Source organism: Orbicella faveolata, unplaced genomic scaffold, assembly GCF_042242905.1.
Source record: "Orbicella faveolata isolate gen_17 unplaced genomic scaffold, um_ofav_v1 contig_48, whole genome shotgun sequence".
NCBI lineage: Eukaryota > Metazoa > Cnidaria > Anthozoa > Scleractinia > Merulinidae > Orbicella > Orbicella faveolata.
In genome coordinates, this window is record NW_028301578.1 from 10,723,607 (window position 1) to 10,737,500 (window position 13,894).

At 38.4% G+C, this 13,894-nt stretch overlaps 1 protein-coding gene across 3 annotated transcripts in view; it reads right to left on the bottom strand.

Moving 5' to 3' along the window:
• Positions 1 to 1,789: 1,789 nt before the first annotated feature.
• LOC110063393 (uncharacterized) overlaps positions 1,790 to 13,894 on the bottom strand; it is a 12,138-nt gene continuing 33 nt past the window's right edge. The window contains exons 1-2 of one of the 3 annotated variants that reach the window (XM_089280711.1): positions 13,490 to 13,894; positions 1,790 to 3,912 (exon numbers count right to left, since the gene is read on the bottom strand). The exon at positions 13,490 to 13,894 is cut by the window's right edge and continues 33 nt beyond it. In XM_089280711.1, coding sequence (XP_089136837.1) covers positions 2,921 to 3,895 — 975 coding nt within the window. In that variant the 5' untranslated portion in view covers positions 3,896 to 3,912; positions 13,490 to 13,894 and the 3' untranslated portion in view covers positions 1,790 to 2,920. Of the gene's footprint in view, positions 3,913 to 4,128; positions 4,891 to 13,489 lie in introns of those variants that run through there. The other 2 variants (XM_020770371.2, XM_020770370.2) reach the window with 2 other exon arrangements.

A 13,894-nucleotide genomic window follows, 5' to 3' on the forward strand; every position in this document is an offset into this window, starting at 1 on the left:
TCCGGCCGCCATGTTGGTGCTCATACGGATGGGCACCAACATGTCGTCTCAATACAAATCTCTATAAATTTGGGTAAAAAATTTCTCCGCATATCTCGCATAAGAAAAATTGCTGTCACCAGAATTTTGGCAAGAGTCTTTGCATATTTACCTTCTTTCATTTCCCAGATTCTGGACTTTATCTATTGACCGGTTTTGATTTTTATTTTGATCTATTTTGAATTGCGTGACACTGAAAACCAGCAATAGGCTCCTGGTATAACCACCCGGTCGATCTCTCAAGCAAAAAAGAAACATACGTATTTTATTATCCTGAAACCTTTTCAAGGAAACTATTTTCAAAGATCGACCAGCTCCTGGTGCCTTCTCTCTCTCTCTCTATTAAGTCACACACTGAGCTACGCCGAGATGGCGCGAAAACGCACTGTTGCGTGACATAGCCAACAGGTGCTGTTTGTCGCCTATTACAGTCCCTGGGTAGCCAATCGGATTGCGTGTTTCCACGATAAGAAATCATCACCAGGATGAAAATGAAAAGTATTCAGAGAGCAACTATAGAAAAATATCGGTTTAAGCTTTTTCAAGCTTTACATTGCAATGTGAGTTCCATAAATTGAACAAATCGACTGACCCAAATTATTACATGACAATGATCTACGTAGTTCTACAAAGATCCCTGAAACTCTTCTGATTGGCTGTTAGGTGTGCATAGAAATTTGTAACCTAGCAACAACCAATCACAGGATGTCCGTAAAGCTAGAATAGAATTTTTCGAGTGGAATCTCAAACACTGTCCCCGAGTGAAGGGGAAGGGTATAGGGTAGAGAAATGAACGTCCAAAGAGGAACATTTGTTACTCAGGATAGCCTGTGAACAGGGTCTCTAGTTGAGGATCGGGCTAAGAGAAAGCGGCAAGAAGGAGGTCAGAAGAAACGGAAGAGAGGACGCCACCCCAAACCCCATTCCCCCCTCGGCGACTTCACTTTCGGCCAGTTCCTTTTCGGCCCTTCCAGCCGCGGTCATGTCTGACTGGTCAGACCCTTCCAGCCGGAGCCTGTTAACAGGTTATACTTAGGGAAGCAAATGATTTCGGTAAAAACAGTAGATCAAAACTGAGCTTGGAAACCTTAAAATACATTTAGAGGATGACTGGAAAGGGCAGGAAAATTTATGGGACATATTTCGTTTTGTTTAACTGCTATGAAGAGAGATAAAAGTGCCGTTTCTGGACAATCCGATCAGAAGAGATAAAATGCTAACTCAAAAATTTCGTACGTTACCTTTTAGATGAGACAAATCGTTAAATGCAACAAAGCTCTTTGCGCTCTACTATCAATGGGCAGGTCTTAAAGCAGTTGAAGGAGAAAAAAGCGATTCTCCGCTTCGAGGAGTATATGCTTTATGTAGCTGTGTTCTTCAGTCTGTTTAGATCGCAAGACCATTCGATATCACAGGTCGAAAACATTTTACGTGGATAACAGAACCTTCTGGTTAGCGCTCACTCTTGCTCGTCTCTTTACATTTCATCTCTCTTCCACTTACCCCTCCCCCCCCCCCCTAATCCCACCTCCTCCGTCATTACCACTCTTTCGCCCTTCCCCTTATCCCACGAAACTGTGCAACCTCAATTACAGTCACAACAAGTTTGAGGCAGGTGTCAAAGTAGAAACCAACGAAATATAAATAAAAATGAATTTCCCAATTTATTTCCACTGCCGGCGCAAAATACAAAGTGTCTCCATAACGGAATATATTTTAGTTAATATAATTAGTCAACAGAACGCAAATACGGGGGTTTAAATACATTTTAATGATAAAGTTTGGAATGAAAAGGCAAAATAAGCAGTGCGTTGAGATGTATCGGTTTCTGCAAACATTTTTCGAGCAGTAAATCAAACTTTAATTGGTTTCTTTTACGAAAATTTTGCGGGATAATTTAATTGTGACAACATTTTGAGCAGTTCTTATAACTTTTCTTGTGATTAAGACCAGACAAATTTTATCGCAAAGGCTTTACAGGCTGATTCAAAACCATTCAGATTCAGCCGTATAACTTAGGAATCTCGTCAAGTAACTCAACGTAATTAAGTTTTCAACATGGGGGGTCGAAAGCTTTAGAAAAAAACGAAGTGTTACTACCCCTGGCTTTCAATATTGGTAATCTCGTCTAACTAAACTGATAACTTTTTGGTCGCGTTTGGAAACTTTTAAAAATACATGTATTGGACTTATTAAATAACTGTTTTGAATCGTATGGAGCGATAAATATGTTTTAAATCCTATTTTAAACAGAGACGTTTAACCTTAAGTGAGGTTTTCGCACAAGAAATCAATCAAGTTTGCTACATTGATTTTTTTTAAATTGAAATTCACTTTCCATCAAACTGTGAAGTGCGCGCTCTTTTAAATTAGCAATTCACGCAAGAAAATTGTCTAACTTCTCACATTAAGGAAAACAGCATATGCATCTTAAAAGACACTGAACTCAATTATGTGTGATAAATCTGAATGTTTTACTGATTATTTTCTCATTGCTTCTATTTTGCTATTTACACAGAATAGGGTTGAAGTATTTAACGGAGGTACAATCTTGTATAAACTGATATTTGACCATATTTATATATTCACAGCCAAGCCGTTCGCTTTTGTTCTCTAATGTACATATTATTACTCATAGTTTACAACTTCCATTGTTCATCCACGTGCGCTTTCCGTTATACTAAAACAACGTTTATATTATATTCACATAAGCCTTAACTGTCTTGCATTCTAATCTCTCATTAAATACAGTTCCGATGCTACAGTCGTTGTAGAACAAATCTTAAGGTTTTGTACACAATATAAGCCAATAAATTACGCTACGAGCTTAAGTGCTCGCTCTTTTTTTTCTCGACGTGAAGGACAGTTAACGACGCGTGGTTCATTGTTCCATTCTGTCACGTTGTTCTTTGTTTTCGTGTAGTTTACGGATATGCTTTTTAAGGTCAAAATTCCGGCAGAATCCTTTGCCGCATTCCTTGCATGTAAATGGCTTCTTATCATTGTGCGTGTGCATGTGAAATGTCAGATTGTACACTTGATGGAAGGCCTTGCCGCAGATGTGACACTTGAATGGTTTCTCGCCGGTGTGTGTGAGTCTGTGATTTTTGTAGTTGCCTTTCTGATGGAATCCCTTGCCACAAATATCGCAGACAAACGGCTTGTAACCGGCGTGAATTCGGATGTGAGTGTTCAAGGTGGAAGACCTGTTGAACGCTTTTCCACAAATGTTGCATTTGTGAGGCTTTTCTTTCGTGTGGATAATTTTGTGCCGGCATAGCGTGCTCGCTTGTCTGAAGCCCTTGCCACAGATTTTACACTTGAAGGGACGGGCTCCGGTATGCACAGGCATGTGTCGGGTCAGATTGTAATGCGCATTGAACACTTTACCGCAGACTTCACAGGTAAATGTTTTGGGCGCTCCGTTGCGTCGCTTTCGGCCAACAGAACCGGGTTCAGAACTCACCACGGGCAGTGAAGAAGGTTTGGTGTTTTCCAGCCCCAGAAAGCCACTTCCGGGAATAAAAATTCCCGCGCTCGGGTACCCATCATCGCTGCGAGTCGGTGAAGGCACAAGAGCACCGTCAAGGCTTAGAGGGCTGGCGTTTCTAGAGTCGTAAGGGCACGGTACTTCTTTAGCATACAGTGGTTTGCCAACTCCAATATCACGGTGGTCAGGATTTAACTGAAGTGAATTAAACGTAAACGGACTGAAAAAGCGTGCCTTCGGCCTCAGCTGTCCTTTTCCAGTTAAAATTTCTGGGTCGAGCGTGGCGAGATCCAACTTGATGGGCTGGAATATCTGAGCCGGTTCGATCTCAACTCGGATTGGTTCCCATACATTAGGCGGAGCCATGGGTATGTCAGAACCTGCTAGAAAAATAAGAGCGAAAGAGCAGTTTTAGAATTTGCCGTATCTATTTGTCTGCTGATGAATATTTAATGAGGTGTGGCAGTTTTGAATCAGAGAAACTTAAATGTTTCGAGGTTTGGTTTGGCCAAAAAATTCTCCTCAGACGAAACGCAAAGACGTGTGTGAAAATACCAAGTGGCACGCTTGAAATCTACCCTCAAAGAATTTCAACTTACCTTCTTCCCAAAAGAAACAGGTCGGACTACTCTTTTTCAGCTTGACAAGAAATGATCGAGGCATGTTCGGTTGACCTTGAATACAGTTATATTAGATTCAGTTAATCGCGCTGTCAGGGCTGTGGAAGCTTCTAAACGAACTCCAAGAAAGATTCCTCTAACCACGGCAGCGAAGAAGGTTTGGACGATTTGGAAGACTTTCTGTAGCAAGGCGCACGCGAATCTTAATCAACTACACGAGGCCTTTATCGAGTGTCACTGTATCAACTATGGCTAATTTGCTGGGCGCGTGCCGCAGTTTTTAAAGCGCTCGTGTGCTCTTTTTTCTTTTATGTGCATTATGTCAGCTGAAAAGAGGCAACTACAAACAAAAACACAAGGCAAGCTGTCCAACCGCGGCCGTGCAGGCGTTTTGCCATTGGACAGACAAGAGATCTTCTCTCAAGGGAGGTCTCGGCGCAGCCAATCAAAAGCAGGCCCGAGGGCACCCTTAATAACGTCTTTGAACAATTGAAGAAAACTTTCCCCGCCCCTGCAAGCTCATTATCACCTAATTGCGAACTCTAATTTTCACGTTCTGTAGTTGTACTTTCTAAAGTGCGGAAATAACGTACTTCGCTTCTGAAACAGAACGACCAGTTTACTCAAACGCGCGAAGTTCACTTCCGGTCCATATCAAACATTCGTACAACTGGAAAGAACTGCGTTTGGTATTATTTACAAATAAACTAAAAAAAGCCTGCAGCCTCAGGGGACTGCAGTGAAGCATAAAAACGTCTACCAAAAAACAGCTGTATGAATATTTTATCGAGTTTTACAGAAAGAATGTTTAATCTTCTTTAATGGTACAACACCTTTTGGATTCTATATTCTTATGAAGATTTTTTGTTTACGTTGAAACATTCTTTTTTCGCCCGATTGTTTTAGGACCGAACAACTGCCGTCAATTCCCGGGAACGGATTTCTAAAGAAAAACCAGGGGACAATGTGCAAACAGGAGGAAACAGGGCTGACTCATCTGAAGGGACGAATCGTGAATTTTATTCCCGTCTTCTGAAAGCAGATGTTTGTTTAGAGCACATTAACATACCGACGGAACCAAGTTTATACAACATCGCTAAGCAACTAAGCGAAAAAGAGATACATAGATTCTAAACTGTAAGCAACCTTGTGTGTATCTCTGCTTTCATCTAAGCATATTAACTGAACAGTATGCCATGGCTGGAAAATCAGTTCGCTTTGAAACAAAAAATGTTCAACGCAATCTACGCTAATGTTTTCAAGTCGCCGAGATGTCTGAAAATAGTTTTGTAATTGCAATATCCAGAACAACCCGACATAAATATTTTATCGTAGCTTGAAAGGCCGAAAAATAAAATACTAATTGAGTATTATCTGTATCACAACAGAACAAGAAATCTACGACGCGTTTCTATTGGAAAGGAGTTATCATTTGCTGCTCCATAATACAGTATTGTAATACACAAGGGTTCAATTGCTTTCTTTCGGTATACCAGGTGTCATCGTCTCGCGCGGGCAAGAACAATTTTTTCGTAATTCATTAACCATGCACGAACCTTTGAATCTTACGGAAGAGTCGAGATGCGTTGCGACGAGCCAATAGCGAATTCTGTAGCGTGGGAAACCCATCGAATGTTGTTAAATATGATTTTAATCGTTTTCACGGTTTTAATTGCATTAGCTGGTCTCGCTAAAGATTTTGTTTTGTTCTATTTGTGCGAGCAGGCTCTTGTGAAACTTGTTGAGGTAAATAGGTTATCCTGGTCATTATATTTCTGACAAGTTGTCACATAAATCCGCGTGGACGAAAAAGAGAAACGTGGCCCAGTGTGTCAAGATTTTTTCGGCTTTGTTATGTAAATGAAATTGTCCAAAAAAACAATGCACTGAAAATAAATACCACGCTTCCTTAAGGATTTCAATAGTACTTCATCACACATCAAATATAGCAGTGAAGAAGAAGAAAGCGTTCTTTTACGTCCGTTTAACTCACAAACCGTTTAAATTCACCACATAAAGGGTGAAAACGGACTTCTCTCAAAAAGCCATTCTAAATTCACTCGTCCGCGCGTGTATCGCCTTCTCTGAATGTTAAACATGGCGCCGGAATTGCTGGGATGAGCTCGTCGCCAACTGTGCTTTATAGAGCGTAGCACGCGTTTAAAATTAAAAATGCTTATTTCACCACCAAGCACTCTCTCTGTAGGCTGCTATCACGTTAAATGGCTTTGAAATTTGCCTTTATTTTCATTCGGTAGGGGTTTAATCTCTGAAAGCGTTTCTTATCTCAATTTATCCGGAATCACTTTATAACAACTAAACAATTACATAACACGTTTCTGGTCGAGGTTTAGGGACTTGGTTTTCCTTGGCACGATTTCCACACTGTTGCAAAGTCTTTGTCTAATTTAAATTGCATTCAAACAAATCGCCGCAAAACAAAGCCGGGAGTTTAGAGTTAAATTGCAGTATTGTCGGGTGATTTTTGTTTGTCCTAAAAGACTTGCCCACGTGCAAGCTAGAGGCAAGGCGACTCAGGTAAAAAATAATGAAAAAAGCCCTTAAAGAAAACATTTTGGTCTTGAACAAAGACGTTCTACAGAAAAATATCAACCGCTGTTTATTGTTCGAGTTTAGAGGAGTGAACGGGGCTAATTGGAAGAAAGCTTAGCCCCTCTTTAGCAAGAGATTTAATAAAACGGCGCCTTCGCAATTGGAAATGAAAAGCGAATCTGGCACACAGTGAGTTCATTTCATCCAATTAAAATCTGTTATGGAAGTACGTATTTGGAAGGAATAAAAAAAAACAAGTTTGTACAATTATTTAGAAGAGCCACAACCACCTGGCAAGGTTAAGAGGTCGCTGATAAACGTTGAATGCGGCGCGTGGCAAAGTCGCGTGGCATGCGTTCTAAACAAGATGGTCTTTAACGTTGATTGGCAGGTGAATTTTAGGAACCCCATTGAATTCCCAATAGCTAATTAAACATTTCAGTCAGATTTGCACATTCGAACAAAGCCTGCTTTTCTCATGGTCGCGTGTCCGACTTACTTTAGATGATACCTTATCAAAAGAAACAGAACTCGATATTTTCGTAATTGCGGGAAAGCAATGCAATTTTAATGAGGCACTGTTGGGCGCGAGCGTGCAAATACGTTTTTTATTACCTGCAAGGTTAACATCACTTTAAGAGCTACGGAATTCTGTGATTGGTACAGAAAAGCCGCGGAAGAAATTTTAGACTGAATTCGATTACGTCAGAAGTGAATTATCCATGAGGCCCTTAATGTTTTGGCAGAGATTTCAATTTGGAAAACGCAAACAAAAGCATTTTAGGGCAGCTGATGTGTGCATGTTATAACAAGCAAAATTAATCTCATTATGATAGATTATTTACGGCAAATCACCGCGAAGTGCGCCTAAATTAACAGATAACATTTAAATAAAACTATCAACCCTTCTTTTGCGAATTTCGCAACGAGGTATGAAATTCCTCGCTTGTGTGATTCAAAGTTGAAGCGCTGTCTCTGGCGATCAAACAAAGCCGACCAACAACACCTTTCAGATATAAAGAGAGAATCACCCGAATTGTTTTTGGTCGAGCCGAACTACATGTTTTCAATGAGCCGACAGAATCAAAACACTTTTGAGGGTAAATATTTACACAGATCAATTTCTGTACGTGTAAGCTAATAGAGCGATTAGATCTGGGTGTACAATGGCGCGTGTAAACACTTGAAAGACGACCACGCCGCAGTTTCTTTTGCAAGAAGAGAACTTGTTTAATAAAGTACGACGATGTACGCATATACAGTATGTTCTGTCGACGCCATGCGCCACGAAAACAGTACATTGCAGACACTAGCTACAGAACCCTTCGCCAAATAATGTACTTCTCCTTAATTCCCTGAAAATGCGCGACAGCGTTCGATCGATACGAGCATTTTAAAAATTAATATTCGCAGCAGTGTCTCAGCTCTTAATTTTAGGAACCTAATTAGCTTATCTTATCTAGTCAGCTTAATTGCTGGAGCTTGCCAAGCGTTTTTAGTTTGCCGCGTGTTCATTGTCTTTGGCACGTGCGCAGAATAAGCAGATGAACCGATTTTTGGATGCTGTAAATTGTTTCAAGTATCTATTCAGAACAGTCGAGATCAACTTAATTTCAAATCTGGGAATTAATTTATCAATGTCAATTAGCGTTGATTACTCCGAAGGTGTTTCGCCCCCGTTTTTAGCCACATCAGCCATGTTCGCGAAATTTGCTGAGTTAAATGGTCTTTGTGAAAAGCCATTCCTCGGGAAATTCACTGGGCTTTTTCTCCCAATGTTACTGGACTTAAATGGATTAAGCACTATTTATCCCTTGTAATCTTCTAACTTGCATGACTTCAAAGGCAGGCCTGTTTTCAATGCTTCTTAGTTTTAAACGCACAACACAGTCAATCGTAAAACAGGGCTCTTTATTCCTTCTCTTACGAAATGTTTTGAGTTGAAGTCCATCGGCTCACTTCTCCAAGCTTTGTTATTTACATGTAACATGTTTATAATACATGTTATTTGCCTAGCTAAATTATAACAGGATCGATCGCAATTCTTGCAAGAAAAGTGAAAATAAAAACTGTGAGATACGAAAGTTTTCATTGAGCCTAGCTTTCACAACTGGTGACAAAAAAAAAGTCACTTAAATTTCAGCCTTCCACAGGCAAAGTTTGGATATGTTTCGAGTGTTTTTAGTGTCTTCTCGTAAGCTGTGCTGTTTAACCCTATAAAATATGATGCTTTTATGTTTACTCAAACATGATATTCTCTCAGCAACCCTCCATAGCACTTGGGCGGTGGATCTTTGGAAATGTGTGCAACATGAGGTGATTGAAAACGTTAGGTTCCGCGCTTCAAATTTCAGGCTCATTATGTCACGAGAAGAACTAGGATTCAAAGACAAGGACGAAAAAACATTTCAAGGCCTCTCAAGTATACCTAACACAGGAATTAGAAAGGTTTAAACTTAATTTGGTTTGTTCAAAGAAACATTTTTATCGTGCAAAAGTGTTTTGCAGTGTCGCGTTCTTTTCAATGCTCTGTATCATTCCATCTTTTATTTCGCGTTCGATGTTATCTCAGCTAATTCACGGCGGCCGTCAGAGCGAATAACAAGACTAGGGTAAATATCCCTTAGTCTTTTAGCAAACACATGGGCGGCTTTTTTTTTTTTATCTTGTCTGACTTGCTTTTTTTTTTTTTTTTTTTTTTTTGTCCGCGGTCTTACAATTCCTTTTGCTTTGAATTTTCTTTTCTTGTAAAGGCTGGGAGTTCTTTATCAATTAGCGTCTTCTTTTTCTTCAAAAAAGCCACATCCAGTGTCTAGAAGTAACACTCAAATGAAACACAGCCGCTTTAGTAGGACATTTCAAGCGTTCACTTTGTAGCAACGTTTCATATAAACATAACATCGATTATGTTTCAACTCGAGTTTTGCGCAGAGCAGAAGCAGGAAATTTAAATAAATAGCTTAGTGAAAACCTGTGGGCTTTACATAAAGATTAATCGCCATAACACGTATGTCGGTCTAAAGATTCGTCACGAAAAAACACTGAGGAAAGTTTTACTGCAATAGAATGGTCAGCTTTCCGCAAACCTACCTGCGAGTGAACTTAGGTATACAACTGAGAGAAGGGCTTCCAAGTGCGATTGTAAAAAAAACAATATATGAACAACATCATTTCGATTCATGTTCCAAAGAATATTGGTTCTGCGGTTGGGGCAAGAAAAAAGCATTTTAATTTGTGTTATTATTTATTTATTAAATTTGTTCTTGGTCGCGTGCGGGAAGATATTCGAAGTTCAAGAGGTGAGATTGTTTAGCATTCTACCTAAAGCACAGTCTTCTTGTCCTGTTCTGAAAGAAATTTGCCCTAGCACAAGCCTGTAGAAAATTATTTTCAATAGTGTCAGGAGAACATGGCGTCAAAATGGGAAATCTTAATTTATTTTTGGGTTAATATAAATTATATATCTCTAACCACAAGAGCTTTTATTTCATCAATCGACGTGCTTCTAGAAAGTTCGGAAATTAAATACGAATAATTTCACGTCTAGGTTTTATCATGTTTTCGTGCTCAAAATTAAAAAGCATCTTACCTCTGAAATTTTCTCTACATAGAAAACAATTATTGAGATTTCTTTTTAAATATTCTTTAGTGGTAAAGTAAAGCTATCTATGTCTTACAAACCGGAAAGGAATCAGTTGTATTAAAGAAGTTTTTACAAAATTTCTTGAACTCGTTCAGTCTTTGCACTCAACTTTTTGTTGTGCCCTTGTAAAAAGAAGGTGTGAAAATTAAACACAAGAGTATTTGTCTCGCTAAACAAAAGAAAATAAGTAATTGTTCCTTCATGTAAAAAAAATATATTTTCTAAAGCTATACATGGATTTTAGCTCAGAAACGATCTTTAGTAATATTAAACACAATCACTTTCAAAGTTTTGAAGCCAGAAAATATATCGCAGACTTTAAACAATGTTTTGCATTTCAGGCAGTTTAGAAAACCATGTGGCAAGTATTATGAAAAGGTCTTTTAAATTCGATGAATTGCTATTTAATAACCCGATCAGTACCGTTCAGAGAGAGTTTCCTTTCTTCTCGATCTCACAGGCCGAACAATTTAACGAGGCTAAATTAGCCTAAACTAGCTAGCGTGTTACATCTTGTAGAAAGTGCTCTCAAAACATAAACTAAGGCATTTTATGTGATCGTTTTCAGGTCTTACAAAAGAACTTGAAAACATTTAGCAATTTGTGTCTGTAGAAATGACGATGAAACAGTAGGGAAATTGAAATAAATCTTCTTGTAGGGTTTCACTGAAATTCGAAAATAAGAATGTTTCTCTTACAAAATTTTTACTAAATGACAACGAACATTATCTGCTTAGATAGTATTTTGTACTCTTCTCTTATAGACAACGTTTTAAATTACAACCACTGGTCGAATAAGTTTAATGAAATTTCCGTGACCAGCACACCTGAAGCCCGCGTCGATGAAGAAAAATTCTAAAAGTTTTATTAGTTGATGTTTCATTCCGTTGAATTCCACTAGAGGAAACCATTTATTTAACACTTTGAACAGAAGGAAATAATTACAAAATAAATCGTCCTCAAATAATTATCGAGAGCTTACGAATCTATTCAGCGCGCGTAACACATGTATGAAAAGAATGGAGGGCGTTACGAGCCTCGTGCAGTCAAGAAAATAGCATTGTCCTCGACAACTCACAAATCAAGATGGCGAATGGAATCATTCTGAAATCCATACTATAATTAGAATTAGAGGTTTCATTTCATCAAACCGGACCCACGAGTTTGGTTGGCGTGGATATGTTTGTCTTTGAACGCGTACAGTTGTATTTTGTTCCGACTGGTTTCACGCCATTTTGTATCGCGTAAGAATTCTGTTCAGTGTCGAGAAAGGACTTTATACAGATTGATTGTTTTGCTTCAAACAGGGGAAATTTGTAATTCTCTCTATTGTTTTTGCAAAGATTAGTCTTCACACTCTCTTAAAAGGCCTTTTAAACCCTTTTTTGCTAGAAAAACGAGGGTTGATCGAGCGTAATAGGAAATCTTGTAGAAACTACTTCAGCTCAAAAAACACACTTGACATTTTCTTGGCAAGATTACAAACATGTTTTGTTAGTTGAATGAAAGACACAGTACCCTTCAATCAAACCAAGGCTTCTATTCTTCAGCAAGAATGTTATTTGCTGGCAAGCTGTTTTCTTAGGTCATAGCACATATCGGCTGAATTGAAAAGTAAAAACATTTGTTCTTTGCTTTGAGTTTGGAAGCTCGTTGCATGATTTGTCAACTGTACCTTTGTTTTAGAAAAGCTTCCTGTGGTTTGCTTGGTAAATGTTTTCAAGCAAAACGTGTTCCGTTATTGAAAAAGTAGGTTATTCATAAATATATTTGCCTGCTAATACTGTCTTAGCTTATAAGCAAGTTTTCAAACTGTTTGGAAACCCGGCCGTAAATTTTATCATGGGTAGTCAAGACAAGCCGAGATCGCTACAGCTAAAAACAGAGAGACTGAAACTGAAACAACTTCAATTGCTCTGAAACAACTTCAATAACTTTATTTTCGTTTTAAAACGGAGTACATTTTCTACTTCGAGCCCTTTATTTATTTCAGTCTTTAGCAAGGAGCACAAAGACTGGGATTACATATTTCTTTCAGTTCGATGAAACCATCTGCCGTGAAGGAAACCTGAACTTTTATACAAGCTTGTGCGCGGAGCAGTGATGAATGAAATCCATGGAAAAAAGCAGTCTCTAACAGAACTTGCTTCAAATGTAACTTCTGAGTACAATTTTGGAAACATTTCTTAAGAACTTCTCAACACTTGAACGAATTGTTTGTCTCACTGAGATTTTGAGACAATTTAGTTTAACTTCAAGGTTTACCTAAAAACGATTGCAAATACTTTCATTCTACAAAAGTCTTTTCAGTGAATTCGCAGGAAGAAGAGTTTCGCTTAGTTTTTAGTAAAACAAGTTCCTTATTTAGCTTAAATTTTCCATTTAGTTTTTAAGCATTCTTCATGTATAGATCATGCGACAAAGATACAAATTTGGCTAGTGTTGAGAAATCACAAATTTCTCGAAATTAATTAATCGTTTCGAAGACTGGCCAAAAAATACTCCAGGTTTTATTTCCTCTTTCTTTCCATACTGTCAAATTGAATTGACTCGGTGCTAGATACATCCACCAGTTCGAAAGCTTTTTTATTACTGGGAAATACGAGGCAATGTTGCGTTTAAGATATCAAAGAAAGTTGTTTAGATCTAGTGAGCTAGCTTTTGAGAAAAATGCTCTCTCGGGCCGCAGATTTGTTGACTCGTACCGTTTATATCTAACGTAACACAGTTTCCGCGGTACTTCAAACTAAGGGTACAAAATGACTTTTTCCTTGACTATGATATATCAAGGTCCAAAGGGATTTAAATTCCTGATTTGTGATGTAAATTAGATATTTTCGCCAAAGTTTGCTAGCATGATTTTGGCTGTGGCCTACACGAAATTCGTTTTACACCCTACAAACGGGTCAAAACTATTTAACTATAGAAAGTCTGGCGATGGAAAGCAATGTTCTGGCGGTAAATTTCTCATTTTCGCCTTAACTTTTGTATACACTGTCATTCAAAAATGAAAGCATTCTAAACATTTTTTTTTCCGATCAAAACTGTGTCGTAAATCGAGTTTTAAGCTCACATAGAACTTCACTAAAAAGATTGCGTTAAGAAACTTTCTGAGGCAAAATGGGTTTAAAACATTAAATTTACCTTTTCTTAGCTTTCTCTTGGTATGAGTTGGTTTAGCGTGATTCTCGAAGATGGAAGATTTGTGTGCTAGAAGTTGACTTATGTTTCGAGGATATATTCTTTAGCTTTGAAGGTTTATCAGCTATCAGGCATTTTGGCGGGGTATTTAATAAGAATATAGTCCTTCCGAGGTTGTAATTCATGAATAATTTAGTCGAAGTTTCAGTCAGTATGAAGGTTTCTAATGATGGCGGAATGCTTCTATTAACCTTTCTTAATTGCGGCTAGCTATAATTTGGTATCCTTGCTATTTGCACTGTGATAGAGAATAACAAGCAATATAATTTGTACTATTTGGCAAAATGAGAACTTTTTGATTGAAAACATGGGTAGACAGACTTGCTGAAAATCGACCCAAGATTGTGA